This window comes from Excalfactoria chinensis, chromosome 28 (assembly GCF_039878825.1).
Source record: "Excalfactoria chinensis isolate bCotChi1 chromosome 28, bCotChi1.hap2, whole genome shotgun sequence".
Taxonomy (NCBI): domain Eukaryota; kingdom Metazoa; phylum Chordata; class Aves; order Galliformes; family Phasianidae; genus Excalfactoria; species Excalfactoria chinensis.
The window spans coordinates 1,446,653-1,470,963 of NC_092852.1; the positions used below are offsets into that span (position 1 = coordinate 1,446,653).

The following is a 24,311-nucleotide window of genomic DNA, read 5'->3' on the forward strand; positions in this document are numbered from 1 at the left end:
CGTACTCTGCATTTTAAACTACTATGACATACAGCTCTAAAAATAACACTGCAGTCAATGGATGTACAGATTTGCTTCTCTCTCTCCCCCCCCCCTCTCAGCACTTCTTTGATGTTTCTGTGACTTCACCCACCTTCAGAATAGTTGCAGGCCTGAGACAAAGCTTGGCAGTGAGACAGCATTGCAATCCGAGACACTGTGACACCCATAACACTGCCCTCTTTGCTGGTCTTGTACTGCAGAAGGAAAAAAAGGTTGTGGTGTGACTCTGGGCTCTACACAAGAAGGAAATTAAAAGAGAACCCATCTCAAATAAAATCTGGTTCCTCCAAAGCTCTGGAGAGGTACACAAAAAAAAAAAAATCCTTTCATGTAGAAAAATACCAGCAAGGTTGACCACAGAAAAAACAGTGATTCAGGTATCAAATTAGTTCAGATTAGGTCCAGAGACACAGACAGCAATTTAATGTATTCACGCTGATTTCATTACTACTGCTTCTCAGAACATCTCCTTCTGTGTCCATAAGCGAACTGAAAAACCAATTCGTAAATTTACAATAGCCAAATTACTGTTACAACTGAAATCACTGCAGCTTTTGGGAGATGCCTTACTGGGGCCTTCTAAAAACGAAAATAAACTCTGCTAGTAAGAACAGAAAATTCAAAATGCTGTTGGCTTAAGTAGTTCCAGAAATGTGTGTTATCAGGTACAGGAAGTGCACTTCCCAGTCTGGCTGACTCAACTACCAGCTTTCTGGAACAGGAAGAGTGTTTTCTACTTCATTTTGAGCAGCGCTCAATGGCCACAAAAAATATTCACAACTAAAATACACTTCACTGCAGGTTGTACACAGTGAGATTTGTTTCAGTGACTAGAAACTGATAAGTTTAAGGTAGTGAGGTGAAAGAATTCTCTGATGATTAGAACATTAAATTCAGCTCACAGAAACTACTTTCTATTCCCTGTTCACTCCTTACCTCAATATATGCTGGCTCAGTTCCTGCAACTGAGATGTTGGGCTGCCAGTCCTTAGGAGATTTGGAGAGGTATTTTGAATCTGTCACAACCCATTTCAATCTAGGCCAACCTGGAGCCAAAATTAAAGTGGAGCATTAATAACAGTTTACTTAGTGACAGATTTATATTGTGCAAGAATACACAAAAACACATCATTTATCCAAGTTTAGTTATGTAAACACAGTAACAATCCAACCTAAGCTGGTAGCCAGAAGGCATTTCTCATCAGGGAGTTCAGTGGGCAGCAAGGCACTTCCTCTACTCAGGAAAGATCCCTGCAGTATTCCTAAATATAGACTCTTCCATCATTAATAAAACTGCATTTGAATCTGCCAAATGTCACCGAAGGGATATGAGGACAAACCATGGCTTGTACTCCCAGATCAACACAGTCATTCTGTTACATACACAGATCAATCTGTGCCATACACACAAAGCCCACAACAGTAAGAGATGCTGTTGGGAAAGTTGTTCACTTTAAGCCCTGAAAAATGCATTCAGACTTCTGAAAACTAATTTCAACCAGTTCTGCTATGGCAAAAGTACAATCGAAAGTGACTACGTAACTGATCTAACCTTTAAACTGCACAATTTCTCCATTTTGGGTTTTTGGAAGCCCTTTCAGACAGACTTCAGTGGTGAGGGCCAAAGCAATACCACAGCTTCCCAGAAGAAAACCGATCTGCTGACCACCAGCATCCTGAGGAAAGAGAGGAAGAGGGGGAAGAGTCATTCCTGCTCAAAGACAACACTGGTCAGCTTTTCCATTACCAAATTCCAAAGACTGGTAATGCTCTGGAAATTTGCCATCATTCTTGGTTTCCTCTTAGTAAATTCTTTAGTTTTGGACAGTTTTTGATATAAAAGTAATATGGCAAAACAGCAAAAGTTCTGATAAGGGTAAAGAAAATGCTTTTGTTGAGTATTCACAAAATACTTCACATCTTCAGCCTCCAGCAAAAATCAAAAGACTGGCAGATGTGAAGCATGGCTTGAAATGAGACCCCATCACATCAGTCAGAAGGAAGATATACATTATTATCTGTACCAAAGGAATTATTTGCAATAATAGCAGCCAATTCTACTGTAGTCCAAACTACAGCATTGAAGCAAATGGAACATTTGCAGCTGCTCAGCACAGCTCTCTGGTCAATATGTTTTTCCGTGTTTTTAAACTCTACTGCATGCTCATAATGGTCTCGCACGCTGTGTTAATAGAGAACAGCTGAGGCAGCTGCCTTGCACTGTGAAACGCTTTTAGAGGTTGGTAGTCTGACTTGGTTTTCATCCTACATCTGCCTAATACTCCTCTAAGTTCCATCAACGTTACCTTTCTGGTAAGAGGTACCTCTATAGGCACTGGTATCACTTCTGCTAGGAGACAGCCGTAAAATGCCACCATAAACATCACTGGGTCATTGTTTGGATACACAAGGGCTACCTACAATTCACAAAAATGTTTTGTTAGTTGAAATACAAGGGAAAGAATACACAGTTCAGATCCACAGTGACTAAAAGTCAGAAGACTTTGTTATTTTATATTCTAAGAGAGAGATTTTCACAGGGCTTCTTCAAGCACTGTTCCACATATCTGTACGTGCACTTACTCCCCAAGCAATCTCATCAGCATTCCCTGTGTATACATACATATGAAGATGCACACAGTCAAAACGGAGTTCTAAAACTCTGTATTTCCCCCAGCTGCAATGTTCTTCCTTAGATGTACTGCAAGGCCCAAAGCCAAAAAGTTGCTTAAATAGGAGCCAGGAGGACTAAAAAGTCACAAAAGCATCTTTCCCCAACCACCTCACCTTGGAATAAGTGTCTTGCTATTAGAAGAACAAGATTTTAGTGTGTGTTGTAAGTTATAGGCCTCCAAAACCCACTTTGTGCTTCACAGGGAAAACCAGACAGTCCCAAACTCATTACCCTATCTCCAGGTTTTAACACAGGTTCATTTTTGGTCCCCAGTTTGTTAAGCAGCGTGTAGGCCAGCTTGAGACTTCTGCTCCACAATTTGCCTAGAACACAAAGAAGAGAGACTTGCACAACTTTACATCAATCCAGCATACGAAAAATACTTCAATTCCTACCTGCTTTAACCACCCACAGTCACCTCTTCTGTTTCAATTATGCTGCTTTGTCTACAAAGCTCCCACAAAACAGGGAAAAAATTGCAACCAGACTAAAGCCAACAATCCTGCGTTCTATCTGCTTCTTCAGAACAGTTCAGTACTGGAAGCCAGGGCTCAACTCACCGTATGTGAGGGTATAAACTGGTTTTCCTGTAACATCCAGTGCTGTCAGACAGGGGCATTTAGCTTGCGTGGTTCCCCAGCGCTGCAGTGCTGCTTCTAAGGCAGGGGGCCAGTTACAAACAACTCCCAGTGGTTCTCCCTTCACAGGCGTCATCTGGCGTCCTTCTGGTTTGGGCTGATTTGGGTCAGGCTGTGGAACTGAAGGGAAATTCAACAATGTTTCCAATTCATCTTGCACTATTTGTTCCAGAGCAGTGAAGTCCACAAGACTTCACAGAGAACAAATGCCTTTTCCTTATAGCCTTTAGGTTTAACCACCCAGTAACACTTCAGTCTCTATGAAGTCCTGCAAAAAGCAAAATACCTCTGCCTTCTCCTATAACGCTATTAAAAAGTGTTCAGTACAATAGTGAGGAAGGTAACATAGAACTGGATAAAAGAAAAGCTTAGAAAATAAGGTTGTAATGAAATAGCCAATTAATTTTTGGAAATCTAGGTGAAGAAGCCTAAGCAGAGGAAGTTTTTAAGCATTTAAATATATTTTTTGCTAGTACATTTTAGTTATTGTAAGAAGTCGGCGTGGAGGAGACCCCACAAAACTCAGCAGTGCAGTGTGTCACTTCATTTTTAGTTTTAATCAGACTCTTCATGAACGTATTGCCAGCTGCAAATAGTAAATCCACCTGAATTAACGTCAAAAACAAAGGCATAAAGAAGTACAGGACTGCGTGCATCAAAAATGATTCAAAGAAACACCGAGTGCAATTACCTTCCACAATTTCTTCAAAGTCGTCCACAAAAAATTCTTTCAGAGGGGGCCTCTTGGGCCTCTTCAAGGTGTTCAGCAACTGTTGAATCTTTGTGGAGACTCTGCTACTCACAGGAACACCTGAAGGGAAAGAATTTGTCTACTAAAAGTGTGCATCACCTCTATAAATGTGTATGACTTACCTTCTTCCACTGCAGGATACTTCCTCTTGATGTGTCCACTCATTCAACTATTGTTCCGTTATTAAAAGTTGTGCCAAACAGGATGACATTAATAAGTGCAATATCAATTATAATTAAGCTAGTGGTCAGGAAATGCTAGGAGTAAAACTCATTTTTAAGGCATTTTTACTCCATTCTGAAGTCTGATCTCCCTGATTTCCTCTGACAAGCTGCACTCAATGTAAACCATTGCCTACAGATCTGCACCTGCGTGCAGTATTGATCAACTGCAGGGGAAGAATGGCCAGCAGAGAGAGGGCACAACGAGACCACAGGCATTAATGCCATCCCTCTGCACAAAGGTTTATGCCAAACAGCTTACAGTGAGTATTATCAGCACCATGAAATCTTAATTAGAGCTAAAAGTTACATGCTTTCATTTATCTTACCTGTCATTCTCAGGACTCCAGGACAATAGCTTTAGCTAACAGTTTACCTATGCATTTCTACAGCTTTCTAGAAAAGGAAGTCTGCTATTTCTGCTATAATTTTCTCCAGTTCAGTTAAAAGTAGGTGACCACGGCATCACATAACCATTTCCAACTTGCAAAATGCTTAAAGGGGACAAATGCAACCACGTGTTTTGTTGTCCCAACTCAAGCCCTTCCTCCAGGCCATTCTGATATCTGTGTGCTCTGACAGGCTCCATACCATCGGCAGTGTCCATCAGACTGGACCGATTGGATCCCTTGTGCATGCCCTTCACGATCCCTGAAGGAGGAAGGTCAATTGCTGCTGGGCGTGTGGAGGAAGAGGAGGTAGTTGCTGTGACATCTGGGGGAACTGAGAAATTTTCTAAAAATTTAAAAAAAAGAAAAAAAAAAAAAAAAAAGAGATAATTGAGATGACAATTAAACATACACCTCTTATTAACAGATGGAAAAAGCAAAGCATTAATTACCTGCTACCAACCAGCTTAAAAATAATTCAATGGGTTGCATTTAGAAGGTCTCTTAATAACACTAATCATGTTGCTTCCTAAATATTAAGCAACTCTTGGAAGCACATTATCTATTCCAGAAAACAGAAAACAAAGGCACAAGACGAATGGCTTTATTATCCATGTCAGGAAAGCTGCTCGGTTTTCAGATTCAGATGGTTTGTTTTCAGTCACAAACCTTCAAAATCAAGCTTGCTTCTTGACACTGAGTACTGTTAGAAAAGAAGTCTGAAATCTAAGTGACGTCTGAAATATTCAGAACCCCAGAACAGAAACCTGCATCACCTGTACTGTAATCTCTCTTGCTAGAATTGTACTATGTAACTTTTGTTTTGGCCAGTAAAGCTTCCTGAAACCAAACGAGCAGGAGTCTATTGACTACAGCACATCAGCAAACAACCACATCAGGCTTAAATTTCTTCCAGTTCAGTGGCTGCACAGTGTGAGCCTGTCCAGCAGTTAAATAATGAGGAGAGTGCGCTGGGTCTGCCTTTTGCTTTAAGTTGCAAGATGCTGTTTTGCTTTCCAGATGAGTTTGTAAGCTTCAAAACTGCAATAACTGCATATTTCAGTAACTCATCAACTTCTTCAGTAAGCAATTTTTGCTTACATGGGATTTCTTTATACAACACCATTGGCTCAATTATCTGATAGGGCACAAATATTCTATTCTAGCTTAATAGAAGCAGCAACTGTTGCTTTTGAAGGGGAATAAAAACAAATCTTGAAACTGCACATTAGCTCACAAAGATACAGTCTGAAGGAATGCAGCAAGGTTTGTGCAATTGATTCTCTCTGCTCCTCTCTAAGAAAGAACTGCAAACCTTTGGAGATATGGTGGCAAGGAATATTTCTCGTGTACTGAACTTCTAAGCTCACTGGACTCAGGTTTTATACAACTTCAAATATTTGCAGGGCTTTTTATCTTTCTCTCCAAAGAGCTGTACTGAATGGCATATAGCAGAATTCCCATCCTTTTGAATGAGGTGTTACCATTGGATGTATGTGGCGTCAATGCGTCAAAAAAAAACCAACCCAATGCTGTTCTGCATAAACTTCTAATTACATTAGACAGCAGTTATTCTATAGATAAAAAGCTAGATTACCTTTATTCATTACGGAAGTTAATGTGGCTTTCTGCACTCCCCAACTAAGAAGAGCCTCTGTGCTTCATAAAGAGATTCACTACTTTGACTACGTTTTACAGGCAACTCCCCCAGTCTGCCATTTCAGAAGACAACTTGCATCGCAGCAAAGAAAGAAACAAACAAATGGAAAATAACAAGAGGAGGGGAAAAAAAAAAAGTGAAACGAAACCACCAGCACTTCTAGGCACTGCTTGCCCCAAACCAGTTAAGCAAAAGCAGAGAGCACACAACATACAGACATCTCTTAAGATGCAGTAGTATCCTTAACAGCAGGTAAAAAAGAAACATACACAGAGCAAAAACAAACTGCAATTTCATACAGAAGCATCAGCAGCAAGGAGCACCTCAGAGCCTCCAAAAACTGAGCCTGGGGTATCCAGATCCGTAGGTTTTTGCTCCATCTTCTCCATACCACAAGGCTGATTATTTCTCAGACTAGTCACCAAAGATCTATGCTATATCTTCACTTCACTGCAGCCATTTTCTCTGAATGACATGCTCAGCTGTTCTCCTATTTGGCTGCTCTGTTTGTTTGTGGGGTTCTTTTTTCTGTTTGTTTGTTCTTCTTTTGATACAGCACAAACAATGAACCATTCGGTGAATGTTAAAATACAGCACCTCCCCCACCCAGCAGGCAAAGACACTGCCCATGTCCTGTCATCAGGGCACAGATGCCAAATGCTATGTGCACATGGCAGCCTTGTGCATCTAGTACCTTCAACTAGCTGCAGACATAAGCAATGCTGTGTACAGAACCAAAGTCATGCCCACTATCAGTGCCCTCAATGCACCATGAAACCTCTCCTACTTCAGTAACCTCCTGCTCCCCACTTCCCTTTTTTCCCACCAACGCAGTATTCTGAAACTCCTACAGGGGGAAAAAAAAGTTGTGATCCTATCAAGTTTGACCAGAACTGAACTCTTGTTCCAAATTTCCCTTACACAACGGACAACTCCAGCTTTATACATACAGTCTGAACTTGAAGCAATTTTTCTGTTCGTACCCATCTCCTACCTATTCGAGTATTGGCAAATACATCAGCTAGTGACCCACTGGTCCCTTTGCCTTCTCCATGGGAAAGTGTAGAGGATGCTGATGAAGATGTGGATGACCCCTGAATAGATCGGTTGATCCAAGACTCAGCATTCTGTAAGCTCTGATGCAATGCAGCAGAAAGAGCAGCTTGACGCCTTAGTGACCCCTCATCCTCGGATGCGGAAGACGTGTCTGTGTGGAAGCAGAAAAGAAACTCCAGCTGCTTAGGGAAAAGCACATTGCACTGAACATGCTCTCCTTGCAAGTCACATATCAATGGCACAGGCATGTAATATGAAGATCTTTTTTCACAGGCTGTGTCAAACCAAGTTCAATAGGCCAAAACAAAGTTAAAGCAGCAGACATATCTGGTGTGAATACATTTACTCCCGGTGTTTTGCCCTTGTTTACTGTATATAAAAGATACAACCCAGGCAAGTATCCTTCTTGTGGGTTCTCCATGTTTTATTCTGTCTCATAACTTTTCCATTCATATTCTGTTATCAAGATGCTGCGTTGCCTAACCCTGGTAATTCTGAAATGGAAAGTGAGGGGTCAGTATCTCTGTCAAAAGTGAAAATTCACAGCAACAAAGCAGAACGCAGGCACTGGGAAACAAATGTGCCAAGGCCACATGCAGAAAATGCTTTTGTCTGGTATTCTAAATGGGTCCCTTTCAATGGCAGAAAACAAAACAAAACAAAAAGGGAGGGGAGAGGGGGAAGGGAGAAAAAACACAAAAGGAACCACATCCTGCATTTCCGTGCAAACAGATATCTTGTCTGTCCTAAAGCTGCAAAATAATAATCAAAATAATAATCTACCATGAATAAAACACTCATTACTTGACACGGTAAGTTATCTAGTGCTATGTACAAACACTTACCTGTTCTTCACAGTGATTATCTGCTGGAGGAAAAGATTCCAGATGATGCTAAGTGTATGCTAAGTGAATGCTAACCTTTATTTGTGTGGTGTCCACAGCTCAGAATTTGCTGCTGTACTGGACAAGCTAGCGTAACGCTGAGACCTGGACAGACACCAGGAAAAGCACCCGAAAGAAACAAAGATAAAAGAAGGTAAAAGAAGTTATGAGTGCAGTGGCCTAACAATGTGGTTTCATGTGAATTCCTAACTGTGAGGGTTTTTACTGAAAGAAGTGTGGGGGAAGCAAAAGAAACCTCAGTACAGAAGGCCTGCTCAATTCCTGCCAATTGATTCTTTAAACGCTCCCAGAAGAAGACTCATTTTCTCTGTCCCAACAGCAGCTCCATGAAAACAGCTGCTCAAAGGTAGCAAGAGCCCTACAGGCCACAGAGATCTGGTGTATTTTGCAAACTGCAACCTCTTAATTTGGAAACTGCTACAAATGCATACCTTACCATCCACACAGACAGTCACACTGTGAGAACCTAACCTGGGGGAGTGCAGGCATCAGCTGGAGACTGAACAAACGTAGATCGCCTTTTTGTGGGCATGGGGAGGGCCATTTTCTGTTCTTTGTGTTTTGCCAGTGCTGCTTGAACTGCTTCCGTGTGAATATCTGCAAAATGGAAGTTTATATACTCAATTTTGCAGCAGTAGAGGAGAAAAAACACACAAAGCTTACATATACTCAACTACTGCTTGCCTTCTGTATGCATTCAACTCCCATTTTACTGCACCTTCCCAAGCAGCTACATATTGCCATCTCATAGGTAATTTTCCTAGAGCAGATCCATACAACAGTCATCAATTCCACGAACAAATTATTATCAACCATTTCACCAAACCTGGTTTCCAACAGACACAGTTAAAATAGGCTTTTCATTCTGTGAACAACTGGTTATTGAAGAGCTGCATTCAAGCCATTAAATCAAGAAAGCAAAGAGTTATTTGGATCTTCTACGTAGCACCTCAGCTGCTAAAGTCCCACAAGTCTGATGCTCCTTAACAGAGGACCAAGGTAGGATTTTGGGTCAGGGAGCCATTAGCCTTCATTGGCAAGAACCCCAGGTGATCAGGATCTGCCCTTACCAGATCGGTAGCGTTCATCTCTGGCTCCCCCTGAGCGGGCTCGGTGAAATTTGGATGAGGATGAGGAGGGAGCTGGGGCTGGAGTTGCAGATGGAGTGGGTGTTTGAGTTCTGGTTTCCTTCTGTAGAGCTGGATCAACCCCTGGGAAGACAGTTCAGAATTAGCAGTGTGACTGTACAGTTATGGATGCAAACGTTTAGAGATCATACTCATTTAAAGCACTTTTAGGCACTGCTGTTAAGGGTACGGTGAGGAAAGGGTTCTGACGCAGCAACGCATCACGAGTTAAGCCTCAGTTGCAAAAATACATAGAAAAATCTGCTCAGAAGCTGAATTTGTTACCCAGCACCCCACTGATCAGCGTGCCTTACTGACAGGAAAGCCAGTAATGCACCAGCAGTGGCAAGAGCCTCTGCTGCCTGCACAAATGACCAAACCAAACAGACCCAGTGCTTTGACAACTTCCAGCATGTGTCAAGAAGTGAGTGGCTTTAACACTCCCAGAAAGTTTCTTTTTCCCATGAATACAGCAAACTGAAGAGATAATCTGATAAGAAATTACTGCTTTGTGTAGTTCTCCAAGGCAGGTCAGCAGTGGTTGCTACTGCATTTTAATTTTAGAACCCGTGCTTCAGTGGGAACCTCTTATAGACTAAAACCAAAGGTCACACAGTTGCAATTACCCTGAGGTTGTCACCTTAAGTCACGCAAGAAAAGAGCAATTGTGTCATCTAAATATGCACTGCTTATGAATTCTCACAAACTAGCAAAGGATTAGAGAAATGAAGAGGAAACCACAAATGCTGGGTTCCAATTCCAGTTACACCACTTTCTTAATGTGTGGTTTTACGTAAACAACTCAAAGCAAGCATCTCCAGTTCAGGGTACTTTTAATACCAGCAAATCACACCCAACTTGCTGCAGAAACCTTCAGCCATCTCCTACATCTTCCAACACCCTAAAGAGCAGAATATTAATTTGTTACATTGAAAGCTGTTATTTTTTTTCAGCATCATTCATCCAAAACTTGGAAGCAAGATCAGTAAGCCAAAGTTTTAAAACTGACAGATGAATATATCCTGATCCTCATTCATCAGACAGCCTCCTTATTCTTTGCATAGCACCAAGCGTGTTAAATTTACATATGCACAGACTGCGTGAGATCCAAATGAAGTCAATTATCTCTCTGAATACTGAAGTAAGCTCGTCTAGGACACAAGCAGCAGTAGAGAACTGCCCTCAGATTGGGCCACACTTATCAAAAAGGAAAGTTTTATCTTGATCCAAAGACAACACAACTTTACGGACGACAAAGAGAAGCGTCACTCCAATATTTAAACACTTACAATGTCGAGTTCCCACTAGATGTCAGCAGCACATTTAGCACTATTTGTAATAAATTATCAAATTCATATTCAGTTCTTTCTTCTATGCCTTGCAGAACCATCTCATCTGCTCCACAGGGCATTGTAAACACAACACTCCCTCTATGCAGGGATTGCATTTGTTGGTGAGCAATACGGCACACCAAGTGCCTTGACTGAGCATTTTGCAGTGACATAACAACACGTCACAGGAGCCCAACAAAACATCTGAGCACACAGCAGGAGCAACATGTACAGCTACAGTATATCCCACATGGTTATAAGTGACACAGGTGAGCTGAGCCCTACAGGTTAGAGGTGATGGCCCAGTGTTGACTACGCAGCAATGCTGTCACAGATGGCAGCACTGCAAAGTGCAGGGATGAGAGAAGTAATTGGAGGTTTGTATCTGAAGGATGTGATGGATTTTTAACTGACATTGGGTTTTTAGCAGCACCGGATGTTTTCTGATCCTGGCAGTTCGCTGAAGGTGATGATGGAAATTTTTATGATAAAAATATTTTTAGACCAGAAGAATCAGTAAAAGCACCACATACGATCATCACGGAGAAACATTTACATGAACAACAAGGGCAGAAGGGCTCGTTCATCTGACAAACTGCAGCAAACCTGTTATTCTGCTGTTTTGCATACAGCTCTGCACGGAGTGTTTGTATTGGACTGTTCCTTAGACCACAGCTTTCCAAATAAAAACCGCATAAATAACAAACGCAAACAGCTGAGGTTTGCAAACCCTCAGCAGCACTCCCAGAATCATCCCTGCTCTCTCCCTGTGCTGAGAACTCATCGTGCTGTGAAAAGACTTGAGATGGATCTCAGCACTGCCCTGTGTGAGACACGATGGGAGAAATCACATCTCCCATTGATTTAGTCCTGGAAGTCATTTCAAAGGTGGACAAATTGCTTTCCAAGAGGCAAGTGCTAAGCTTTGTTTGTAACTGTGATACCCCCTCAGACTTCAGCTGGAATAATTCCCTATGTGTGGCAGCTGCAAGTCAGATCTTGTAAGAGGGTGAAACTCTTCCAACAGCACTGAGCTGCAGCGCATGTGTGTGATGTACAGGTTTAGGCAAAGCTGTTCTATTGCTGATTATTACCATTTCAGTTCAGCTCCTGTCTGAAATAACAGAGTGCTGAAAGAGGGGGAAGAAAGGAAAAAAGGGGAGGAAAAATGGAAAGCAGAGTTGTGCTGGGTTATGGGGACAGCCCACATGCAAAGCAAAGCAGAAACACTTCATCTCCAAATAAATTAAGAGTAAAATAACAAAGCTGTAATGTTTCCACCTATCCATGAATAACAGAACTGAACAAAGGAACAAAATAGATGTTAACTACCAAAATTCACTGATAAAACTGTACCAGCTTTGAACGTTATCAGTTTCCAGAGTTTCCAACACCCTTCCCTCATGCACTGGGACACAAAACACACCCAGTCATGCCCAGCCCTCTGTTCAATACACACTCAGTATTCCCTTCCAAATGTAGTCATTTAAAACAGTTTTGTTTCTTTCTTGAGGAGAATAGAAAGAGGAGCAAGACCACAGAACTCCAGCAGCTAAAAAGAAAGGTCTGACAGTGAGTCAGGGCTAATGAATATAATTTCCTTTACACATTAGCAGAGGAACAGAATGAATTATCTTAAATAGCAAGAAAACATACTCTGCCAAAAGTCTCTATGCAAGGGCTGCTAATTTTGGCACAAGGTATTCCTGCATCCGCACTGATTGAGCTCAAAAGCTGTAAGTGCTTTTCCAGATTTGCAGCAACTGATCCAGGCAGGAGCTGCTCCCCAAGGCAGAAGTCTGCCTGCAGCCCGCAGCAAGGCTCCTTCCAAGAGGCAGGGAGTTACTGTGCCATCTCCAGGTGCCGGAACAGTTCACCCAACAAGCACTTCTCAAAGCGGTGAGAAATAGCACTGCGTTACATCTTTTTGGTTGTCACTCATGACTGAGAATTGCTCCAAAGTACCAGCTCTATTCCAGCAAAAGCAGCATCTACCTGCAGCCTTCCATTTAGCTACAGCCGAACTCGTTAAGAAAGACACTAACAACGAGGTGACAGCAGGGTGGCATTTGGTTGTGGAGAAGGTTGGTCAGCAGCATGACGTGAAACAAGCAACACTGAAATCTGCTGCATTACTCACTCTGCAGAACCTGGAACGCTGCTCAGAATTCCTCCTCCAAAGCCTTTCTGTGCAGCAGCCAGCAGGAAACAGAGGAGTAACAGCCCAGCAATGGTATCTCCATCACTTCAGTACGTCCCACTTGCAAAAATGGATGTTGCACCAGGAAAACACGTATCTTTAGGTAATCAACATTGTTGCCTTAAACTCAAAAATAAGGAGGCGAGCTCCCAGAGGCAACAGGAATGGAGCACAGGTTTAGCAATCAGAATCTCCCCAATTACAATTCTGACATGCTCTGGCATGCCACCCCACCTTCCTTCATCTCCTTTCACGTCTATGAAATGGAGACAATAGATGAGCTTTGAGAAACGCGACGTGCTCAGTGCCAGGAGTACATTTTTTCTCTTGTTGTTGTGAGCTAAATTAATTTTCTGCTCGTTAAAAGGGTGACCTGATTCTGGATCCCTCACGCGTGACTTCAACGGCATTTTTACAACTGGAGATTCCCAGACACGGAGGCATCTGGCTACGGGATATATAAAGAGCTGAAGGCTGAGCCAGAACAGCAGTCAAAATGCTATCTTAATTGGTGTCCTCCTATCAACCCGAGTCTCTTCCTAAACTTTGGCTCATTCTTCAGACTAGCAAAGCATGACAATTAAAATAGCAGGGCCACAGACAGCCTTGTCTTTTTTTTTTTTTCTCCTCTTAATTTAACAACATTTTCTGAAACAAACCAAATGTGCATGAAGTGATGGGTGTGATGGGCACATCCTGCAGGCAGATGAAAAGTAGTTTGAAGAGCTTCAGCCTCTACTGGGCTCCATGAAAGCCAATCTGCAAGGAAGGCACCTGAACGTTGGAGAGGAGCTTGGATGGCTCCAGATCTGCTGGTACTGACACTGCAAGACTTGCTTGACAAACACCAACTTACAAAGACCATCAAGAGGGGTTAGTCACATCCATTAGCTTTAGGTTTCCTTAAATAACAGAAACAGATTTGATACTGAGGTACTGATTGTGCACGCTGAGACCTCAGAGATTCCTATCACCTCCGTGGTTCAGGGAGGAGTCTTCACTCAGGATGCTGCCTGTAACAAGCTGAAGGCTGAAAAACAATTTGTGCTTGCCTTGCTACCTTCAGTCCATCAGAATACACTGCTTTTGTATGTAAGCACCCACCATGGCAGTCAGCCTCACACAGGAGATACAGCAACAACTCTTGTTGAATATGCAAACAAAATGCAGCTGGGAAACACCTGGATGGAGCAGCCCAGCAACCCAGGCACAAAGTGGTTTGGAGCAGCAGAGTCCAGGTGCTACCACACAACAGCAGTAGAGCTGTTTTTGTGTTGCTCATGCACTCGCCTGAACTGCTGCAATTTCCTCAGAAGAGCCGTGCAAACTTTCCCCAGTGGAAGCAGTGCTGATTGTCAATAAATGCACTTTTAGCCTTTGCTTTTTTCTTTTCTTGGCAGTGGTTCAGTCTCAGTAAATTACAGTAAGTCCAGTCACGGCTGCCTATCATACCCATTCACTCCCCACACTGCTAAGAGCCAGACGGATTAGTTTTGAATGGTTAAGCATATCACAAGCACAATTATTTTGGGTAAGCAACCCCATAATAATTACTGGACATATTTTCAGCCTCGTCCTTCAGTTTAAAGCTATATATCATTATCCTGCTGTGAGTCAGACCTATAGCTGATGATCTCTGTTCCAAAAGAAACATATGTAAACAAAGTACGTGCATTCAGCTACAGCAATAAAATAAACAAACAAGTAACTAAAATGCTGATGTTTCCCTAACAAAGAATTAAGATGGCTGAAAGGAAGGCACAAAATGAACCAGCTCTGCAGTCAATCCGCTTGTAAACTTTCAAGAATGATTTGTGAGGACCTCACACTTCATGATTGATTCAAAGCCCTGATTTCTCTGCTGACAAGAGAGCAGGAAGTGATTTACGCCCGACAGAGGTAACAACAGGGTGCAGATGGCACCCCACAAAGCCCTAACAAACAGCGGAACCAGAAGGAATCCCTGGAGCTCTGGATGAACCAGGGAACTAAAGGCACTGCCCACTTCCTGGCAGCCATGCAAACTGCACAAGTGCAATTATTAGACAGCTAAGGAAACGCAAATCTAAACAGAAAGGCTCAGAGGCGGCCAATGAAACATCATGGCTTTGCTCTACAGCCACTTCACAGATCCCTTTCATGTCAAGGCTATGCAAAAGAGTCACACCAGACACAAGAAGCACCTACCTTGTGTTTGAGGGACGTATGGAGCCAGGAGCTTCGCTCTCTTCTTCTCATACCCCTTTTGTGTGATGTCCCCTAAAATCAAGAAAAGAAAACTCATTTAAAACAAACAGAATGCTGAGGATGTGGTTCAGTTTCATTTGCTCCTTTGGTCAGTGATATCAAGGTTTCACCTGAACATGTCAATACGTTTGCCAAAGAAAATGTGAAACCAAATCCATGTGAGTACGCTATGATTTCAAAGTCTTCATTAATACAGTTCCCATAGTTTCCCTTGGGATCACAGATATACACAACGCACTATTTAAATGCAATAATTTGAATGAGAACAGCTATCTAAATGGAATATCAAAGCCATGAAAACCTAAAAAAGGAAACTCAGAGCGCATGAAAATATTCTGTGACCACAAAGCCAACTTGACTATAGCTGTACAAAGCCATTCCCAAACAACAGGGCAAAGTGCACATTCAGAGCCTGGTCCTAAGGTAATGAAACTGAGAAGTGCTTCTAGCAAATAAAAGTGAGTCCACTGCAGGAAGGGAACCTGCAGAGAGAGGCAAGGATGAGCAGAGCCAATTCCAAGACTACTGCTCTGCAAGCACGTGGTGTGATGCTGAAAATCAGACTTATTTGCATTGGTTTGATATTCAGTGAAAGCAAGCTGCTGTTTGTTTTGTAACTTGTTGATAGCTGCAATTCCATCGTTTGCCTGCTAGCAGAATGATGTAGAAGATAGGAGCTGGAGCTCTACAGAAGCAAAAACTCTGGAGGAGAAGTATTAGTAAACTTTTCCCTTTAAAAAAAAACAACCCTAATCTGTCTGATCCTGGAGATGAACCATCTGGCTGCTGTCTTTTGTTTTAATTTCTCACATTACATCAGAACCACAAGAAAGAAGGAAACCTTGAAGGGATTAAAACAAAAAGCCCTGCAGCATTTCAAGCCTTCTCTTAGCCTGACCCGCACTTATAACCTCATCTCTCTCAGGGCTCAAAGATTGGAAGTGATCAGATACACAGCAACAAGAAAACAGAGTTATATGGCAGTCCTTACTCAAGCTGAAGTACAACCCACGTTTGTGTCACAGCAAGAAACAGTGATGGTGACCAGCAGGCTGCTCTGCCGTGAGCCTGATTAGCGCAGGGCTGCAAAGCATTGGGCACTGATCAGCAGTGGCTGCTGCTCCTCAGCCAAAGCTCTGCCCAGCACTTCCAGCTGGACATGGAGGGTCACATCAAAAAGGTCTAGGCCAAAAGCCTCCCCAGCGCTGCTGATGGAGCACAGCTCAGTGGCGTTGATTATAAAGGAGATTCAGCAGTACTGAAGTGCTTGAAGAGGGAACGGAGTTAGCTCCTTTTCCTGGACAGTCAGATCTCCATCATTCAACACCTTCAGTAAGAGCTGAAGTGGATAAAGGCACTGCTTGGCAGAGGGTGTGCACTTGCACACGCAACTTTATCTCACTTCTCTTTTACTGAGCTTGAGTCAGGCCCCAACAAGTCCAAGCTAATCCAGCAATAGAAAATTAGAATGTCCGTGAAGCACCGAAATGCCAAGCAAAGCATTAATTTTAATGCTTGATTGCAATGTACAGCTCAGTCCAATTAATCCAGCTCATAAGAAAGGCATGCTGCTTGTGTTAGAAAACTGCACCTTCAGAAAAGCCATTCAGAGAGCATGCACCAAAGGGGTAAGTATTTCCATTGAGCACATAAGCCACATCTACAAGTTGATCCATGCTTTGCTTCTCCATTCTCAGAGCAGTTCCAGTTCCCTGCACTGTCTCCTTTGAGGGGCAAAAACCACATCAGCACAAACAAACCTGCATAGGAAGGGGAGAGGGACTTCCCTCAGAAGCCAATCCATAGATCTGTCTGTAGTCTGTTATTTTATGATTAATTTCTCCCCAACACTTAATTGGACTCCTGACATTGGTGGTTACACACTACATGTAATGAAACGTCTGCCACAGAAAACTCTTGGAGTTACACAGGAATACCAGGGCACTGCAAACAGATCCCAGTGCTCTGTTTAAGCACTCACAGCATCACATTCTGTTTTATCAACTGGGCAACAAGGAATTCTTTCCAATCACTTCTTTGAGGATAGTATCCCACCAGCAAAACAAACCCATCACCACAGGAATGCAAGCCCTATGGGTCACAGATCTGCATTGGGGAATTAGAAATGGAGGTGAAAATACTACCAAAGAACATAAGGAAACCCAGGTCAAAACATGATGTGCAACCTTAATTACCACGTGATCACTATCGCTTGAAAGAAGGATTCTCGGAGCATGAACTAATAGAGAAAAAATCCTCTGCTATTTGGCAAGAGCAGGAAAGCTACAAGAGTCAAACCCAAGTGAAATCAAGATGAGAAATTCCTGGGACTTCCCTGCAGCATTGTGTGTCTCCACTGCTCAATTTCCACGTACAGCTTGTAAACAAACACACAAACACACACACACAAACCAGCTGGCAGCAAGACTCTCAGGAAAAATAAGGCTGTGTGCAGGCATGGCTGATAGGTATGAGAGCATCTTAATAAAGCCAAGCACTGGTTAGCACAACCACAAGAGCTATGGCTATGCTGACATCACAAATGTCCTTCCAAGTGCTGCACAAGTGGAACAAACTCACTGTGTGATCTCTCTGGTCCCACACAGTCCACATTTGGTATCAATTCACTGAGACAAAAATCAAAGACCCACCAAGAGAAATTCTCTTCCATGCTGTCCCCTCTCTGCTGCTCCACAGGAAATGGACATGGCTAGATGGCGGATTTCCTCACAGAGAATCATAAATTACAGCAACAGGAAGAGAACAAAGACAACAGGGCTGCAATCTCCAGAGCCATTTGCTCCTGCTCCATAAACCTGGTAAATCTCCATCAACTCCGCTTCCATCAATTCAATGTTTCGTGACATTTGATGTGTTAAATTCTCCCAGATAGCTAATAAACAACCCAAGAAGAATATCCCCTTTCTGCACAGATGCAAAAGCAAAGGAGAGCTGACAATGTAGCGTTACAACAGTGCCAGTGTTTGTTCATCCCCAGGAAAGGAGTCACAAACAAAACCACTTATGCTGAGGCATTCCTCTGGCCCTCTCCCAGCTACAACTGTTTCTGCTCAGTTGTGGGCTATATTTACCCATAGCCTAAGCCATGGTCTTGCCTCCACATGCTGAGGAGGCCCTGCTGAGGAAAGGGAATTCTTGTTGAAAGCAAGCAGAGCTTCAGCTTCATTTAGGATTCCCACATTGCAACCTTTCCTGGTGTCTCAAAAGCCAACCCCTCCCCACGCTGCCTTAACCCCAACTTCAGCAAATCCTGTTCACCTCCTCAGCCTGAAGGTCCCCAGCTCTGGTAAGCTGCAGCCATGGGTCACTTGCTTTGGTGCTGGCAGAGTTTTAGCAAAACTTGCAGCAAATTGATGTCATTATCAGTTTGCTCTTAGGTTATGGTCAGGAATCCTCTTACAATAAAGTGACACGTGAGTGAACAGAGCTGAGGGTCAGTGGTGCATGGAGGACTGGACTCTCCTTCCTGATGGCTTTGCTGCTGCAGTGCACTGGTTGCTGGCTGCAGCTGAAGCACAACCACAGCCCCTCCATCACCGTGACCCATCCCACCAGCCCCACATACACTGTTTCCCTCTCACAGCTTCTTTCATCCCAACCAAAGCCGCACCACACAGAGGAAAGCTCATCCCCATGTGAGAAGGTTCCTCCTGCGCTGCCACAGCTCAGTTTTCCTGCTCGTTTTCAGTGTTTGGTGAACCAGATCCAGGACAGGCTCTTCTATTGCACTGCTTCAGCAATTCCCCCCCCTTGCTGCCTATCCCCATACCGCTCCCCTCCTCCAACGCTTCCTTTCTGACAGTTTCACAAGAAGTTAAAAATATTCGACTTTTCAAGACACAGCAGGTCTTGCAAACACATCAGGGATGCCATTCCTTGGAGTCAGAGCTGGAAATGACTCGATTTACAACTCTCAGAAACAACAAAGTAAGGGAGCAGCCACTTTTCCCTGCCTGGAATACCAGAAGGGTCCAGAGTCCATGATGGAATCCAGGACGCTCCACTTGGTTGTGATTAAACTAATCGCATTTAAGGGAATTCCCTAAGAAAATGCCAGAATGAAGCCGGAGATTCCCTTCTCACAGAGTCCATCCTCACCGTGTGCATCCAACCCGTGTTTTCCAACTCCTGAGAACTGAAAGGTGAACTCCTCACAGGCTTCCGCAGGGCAGCAGGAAACCCAGCCAGCCCGGACCCAGCAGCCCAGAGCTACACCTATATTCAAATCCTGCAACAGAGGAGCTTAAAACTTCAGGAGCCGAACCGCCCTGTGACGCCAGGCTGCTTTTCAGCAATTAGCGCTGATGATCTGCTCTAAAGAGCGGTGCTCAATCAGTGCAAGGTGGTAACACCAGCTAATCCTGCTATGCTCTGACAATGCTCCTCTTTCAACATCCACGCTCCCCTTCCCCCCATGGAATGAGAACACTGAATCATTTACTGTCTAACAAAACCATAATTACTCCAGTGGAGAAATTAAGGAAAATGATCACGTAGCACACAGCATCTCTCCAACAAAGCCTCCAAACACTCGATTGTATCAAGCAAAAGATTCAGATTCGAAATGAGCGCGTATGCATTTTGCCAAGTGTTTGTATGCTTTTAAAACAACAGCAGAAACACAGTTTGGATGTTTCTAGCAGTTTCTGCTAACAGAGAACCCTGGCAATGCTTCTGGTTATGTTCATTAGCTCCAAAACACGGATACCTGCTCTGTTTACTTAACAGCAAACACCGTAACAAAATCATATTAAGAAAGGAAATCATTACGTTATCACCACCGCATCTGTACTTCAGGTCTTCCTCACACAAGTGACCTTCGTGGCTCTGCCTTTCTGCTCTTGGATCCACCACAGCCCCTGCAGTTCTATCACCTCCTGTACAGGAACACAAAAATCACTCTGATTGTTCTGGATTCCCTGTCCTCATCCAGAAGCAGACACCAACGGAGATGTTGAAACCCCAGAAGTGCAGCTGAAAGTCCAGAGTGTTCTTCTGCTGCACGCCACATCCAGATAAGGCCTTTTAAGCATGCTTGCAAGCATCAGGTGGCATGCTTGAGAAACTCAAAATAAGGAAAAGTGCACACTTCAGCACTTCAGAGCATCTCAGCTATGGCGCAGGCAGAAAACAGTTATCAAACCAGACAGCACTTCAGGAACAGAAGCTGTTGCCACTCCTTCATTTATTCTCGAGTTAGAGCTCATCTTCCTTCCAGTTGTGGACAACGGGGAACTCCTAGGCACACCCTGCCACTGTTCTAACCAGGGTTTGATGCTAGGACATTCCCAATCCCAGGCTGAGCAGCCATGGAGGCAGCGCTGGGACCTTTATTCCAAGGCCCTATGTCCAAACAGAAAGTACCCGCCACCTGCCCTGCACTCCCAACGCTCTTTGGCCACTCATTCCGCAGTAAAACTATGTCATGAGTTTAGTCAGTCCCCTCGCTCTGTCTCTGTCCAGGTGATGATGCAGCTTCAGAGATCCCCTTCCTCTTCTGGTGAAGGCTGCTTCCTTGAAAAGGACACCAAGCTCAGCAAACTACACAGTCTCTCAGAAGAAAATAAGTCAGTGATTTCTTACAAAGAAAGCAAACCGTACCTGGTTCATACATCCCTCCAGAAGGAAAACAAACAGAACAGGTTTGTGCCTTGCGCTTTCCCTTTAACTGCACCATTCTGTTCCCATTAAGAACATGAATAGGAGGCTGAAAAAAACAGCCAGTCTTACAAAGCTGTGTTTGTTGAGTAGGAGCATTGCACTGCTATGGTTCAGCACTCCAAGGTTCACAGACAGATCAGCTCCAGATTAATCTATACCCACCACAAGCGTACTTGGCTCCAGCACCTCGCAGCCTCTGTTCCACACTTTTTTTCACCAAACTGTTCTAATCTCAGCATTTATTTCTTCCAAACAGTGCAGATAAGGATGAGATTTCTGTGGCACAGTTTGGTGTCTCTGTGCCACTCGAGGTCACGCAGCGCTCTGTGTGTGCCCTTAAGCCCTTTTAATTTGCTGCTGCTGTTGTTTTACCTTTAGATGACAAACACAACTACTGAAACTTCAGTGAAGGATCTCCGTCTTACAACAGCACTGCAGAGCTCCGGATGACCCAGTGTCCTCGTGTCACCCGTCTCGGCCTGTGTATTATGGGCTGTAATCTTAGATGCCATATGTGGTGCATCACCAACCTGGGTGAGCTGAGGACAGAGCTGAGTTGCCTTTGCGAGCAGAGGGTGGGCAATGGGAAGGAGGTGGCACTGGATCAGCTCCAGCTAAGAAGCCTTCCCTTTTCCCACAAAAAAAAAAAGACACATATGAAATCTCAATGTGACCGCCGCTGAAAACAGCACTGCCCTGAGTTAGCAAAACGAGTTCAGGATGCTGAAAAATACTTGGAAACTTCCCACTGTAAATAAAGAAGCCTCTCATACATGAGCTGCAGTGTTGTTGCTTCCTCTCCTTGGAGCAGACACAAGAACATTCCTACACGTTACATGTGCACAGTTTTCACAGCATCAGCTGACTCCGGCGTTCTGGGCTCAGTTTCTTCCAACGACCTCCCCAGGTAAGTTGATCAGATGAGCATATAGCCAAACCAAGCCCTGCTTTTAATTCATCTGTATGCAAGAACTGCAAGGCCGAGATGCTTTCATTAGCTCAGACCTGTGGCAAAAGGATGTGTGATACACATGTGAATCAGCAACTGATGTATGGCCAGCATCTTCCTTCACAACAGGTAAGTACAAACTCAAAGCCTTTAAACACATCACTAAATCCTGTTAGCTCTATTAAATACTTGCTTGGTTCATAGCCTCTAACAAATATCTGCAAAATACAATTACTGAGGTCCATTTTAATACAAGCTATTGCGTTGCAAAGTGCAGCCATATAAATTTTACATGTTACCCATAAAGCCAGCACACACACATAAATAGCTTAACCCCATAAACAAGTAATAAATCATGCATCTAACCTCATCCTGGGGAAAAAAATAACCATCCTTTCAATAACTACGGCGTGTCATGAGGGAAAATGCAATTTCCCTTCTGAGAATTACACATGGCAGTAAACCACAGCTTTGTCACAAATACAGTTCTACAGAAGTCTGTTTTAAGTGAATTGTTTCCACCTATTCTGAACACGCAGTCCATGAGCAGAATTTGGGCTCAGTTTATTTGTAGGTATAGTAATGTATAGTATGTAATAGCTGTAGTGCTCCCAAACACTGCATTTAAACAAGGAGAAGCAGCAAGCACCACGTGAATGTATCTTAGAGCTCACTATGCCCACAATCTGAGCTAAGTGCTGAGTAAAACAACTCATAACACATCTTCCAACCCCAGTGGAGCAGATCAGCCATGAGAAGGCAGAAGAACACTCTGCTGACTAACCCGCTGATCACAGACACCAGCAGTAAGTCACATTTATTTATCCCTTGCACAAATGCACGGCCATGGCCATCCACCACCAGACTGAAAACCAAAGTTTCCCAGGAAATGACTAAACGCTGCGCAAGAGCAGCAGCCCTGTGATTCAGCACTTATTCACTGGGTGCATCATGGTCTTCCTGAAGGCAGAAACTGAGCTCCTACTACAGTGAGCTTTGATAACCTTCTCCTGGTCCATCCAGCCCAACTAGAAAAGCTCACAAACTCTTCATCTATCCAAAACAGCACACTTTCTCCACAAGACAGGCTAGCACGGAAATCAAGCCTGTGTTCAACACAGCAGTAAATGCAAGCATCCAAAGAGAATTCCTTATCTTGCTTCAAAATAATTAAGACTCATTTGGAAAGCCAATGAAACCAAACAGCTCCCAGCCTCAGGGGCTGCAGATCCTTCTTCATGGGGGTGTTTCCTCCTCTGCTCTCACGCATAGAATGCTGATTTATTTCAGCAGCAGATGTGGCCACATAGAAATAGGGTGCCCAGAGAAGTGTGGGTGTCTCATCCCTGGAGGTGCTCAGGATCACAGATGGAGCCCCAGGTGGTTGATGGAGGGGTGGGACAGCCCAAGGCAGAGTGTGGGGCTGCAGGGGGTTGGAGGTCCTTCCAACCCAGCCATCCTATGGTTCTGTAATCTTTAAGGATACTTCCAATCCAAGCCATTCTATCATTTGATGGTTCATTGACCTTTAAGCACTCTTCTAACCCAACTCAGTCCCAACCCATTCAATGGTTCTGTGATTTTTAAGGACCCTTCCAACCACAGCCGTCCTATGGTTCTATGAAAACCATTTGACTATTTTCACAGTGGATAAGATTAAAATATAACCTTTATGTATCTCATCCTGAGTGCAACAGCCATCCCTTACCCTTTTGAGGCTTTCACATGGCAATACTTAATAATGCTCCTGAAGCAGGCTTTGATTCCTCTAACAAAAGCCAGTTGCTACAGGTAACCCCACTCCAGGTCTGACACCACAGCAACCCCTTTCCAAGCCATCCGGAAAAGCAGTTTGGAGATGCAACCTGTTCCAGACCAGTTGTACCTCAGGTTACCCTTGTAATTAAATGCTAGATTCTTGGATGCCATGTCAGAACGGGAAAAGAAAGAAGTTAAGAGCAATTACTCCACTATCTATTGATCAAACAGTGCTTCTCAACACAAAGTATTCAGGTATGGAAATGCAACTCTCATCTTTTAAACACAGTGTTTGCAGAGCAAGCTAGCATGCAGGCTGGCACGTCACACTGCACTAGGGCACAATAATTATGTATTTCCAGATGGGAAAACGCTATTGCAAGTAACCGGACGAGCTCGATGATCATACATGTTGGAACAAAGAAAGGTATCTCAGTGAAAAGCATTAGCACTTAAAAGAAAGATTACCCCCCCCAAACAAAAAAATCTCAATAATGAGAATGAATTCAGCAAAACCACAGAGATGAGACTTCTGTCACCACATTCTCCCATGTGCTCCCTGTCTTGATTCCCTCAAGGCAGCAATACCAGGTATGTGTTCATGAGGATGACACTCCCATTCCACAGAAAAGGGCAGCTGAGAAAGTGATGGCTGCTTAAGACAGCAAAATGCTCTGTTTT

General features: G+C 43.6%; 1 protein-coding gene across 3 annotated transcripts in view; it reads right to left on the reverse strand.

Annotated features, from left to right (window-relative positions):
- DIP2B (disco interacting protein 2 homolog B) overlaps positions 1-24,311 on the reverse strand; it is a 60,858-nt gene that overhangs the window by 18,351 nt on the left and 18,196 nt on the right. Inside the window, exons 2-13 of one of the 3 annotated variants that reach the window (XM_072357925.1) lie at positions 15,182-15,253; positions 9,407-9,547; positions 8,808-8,933; positions 7,370-7,582; positions 4,918-5,061; positions 4,046-4,165; positions 3,277-3,474; positions 2,948-3,039; positions 2,349-2,459; positions 1,595-1,718; positions 979-1,088; positions 134-236 (exon numbers count right to left, since the gene is read on the reverse strand). In XM_072357925.1, the coding sequence (XP_072214026.1) occupies positions 134-236; positions 979-1,088; positions 1,595-1,718; positions 2,349-2,459; positions 2,948-3,039; positions 3,277-3,474; positions 4,046-4,165; positions 4,918-5,061; positions 7,370-7,582; positions 8,808-8,933; positions 9,407-9,547; positions 15,182-15,253 (1,554 nt within the window). The remainder of the gene's footprint in view (positions 1-133; positions 237-978; positions 1,089-1,594; positions 1,719-2,348; positions 2,460-2,947; positions 3,040-3,276; positions 3,475-4,045; positions 4,166-4,917; positions 5,062-7,369; positions 7,583-8,807; positions 8,934-9,406; positions 9,548-15,181; positions 15,254-24,311) is intronic. The other 2 variants (XM_072357923.1, XM_072357924.1) reach the window with 2 other exon arrangements.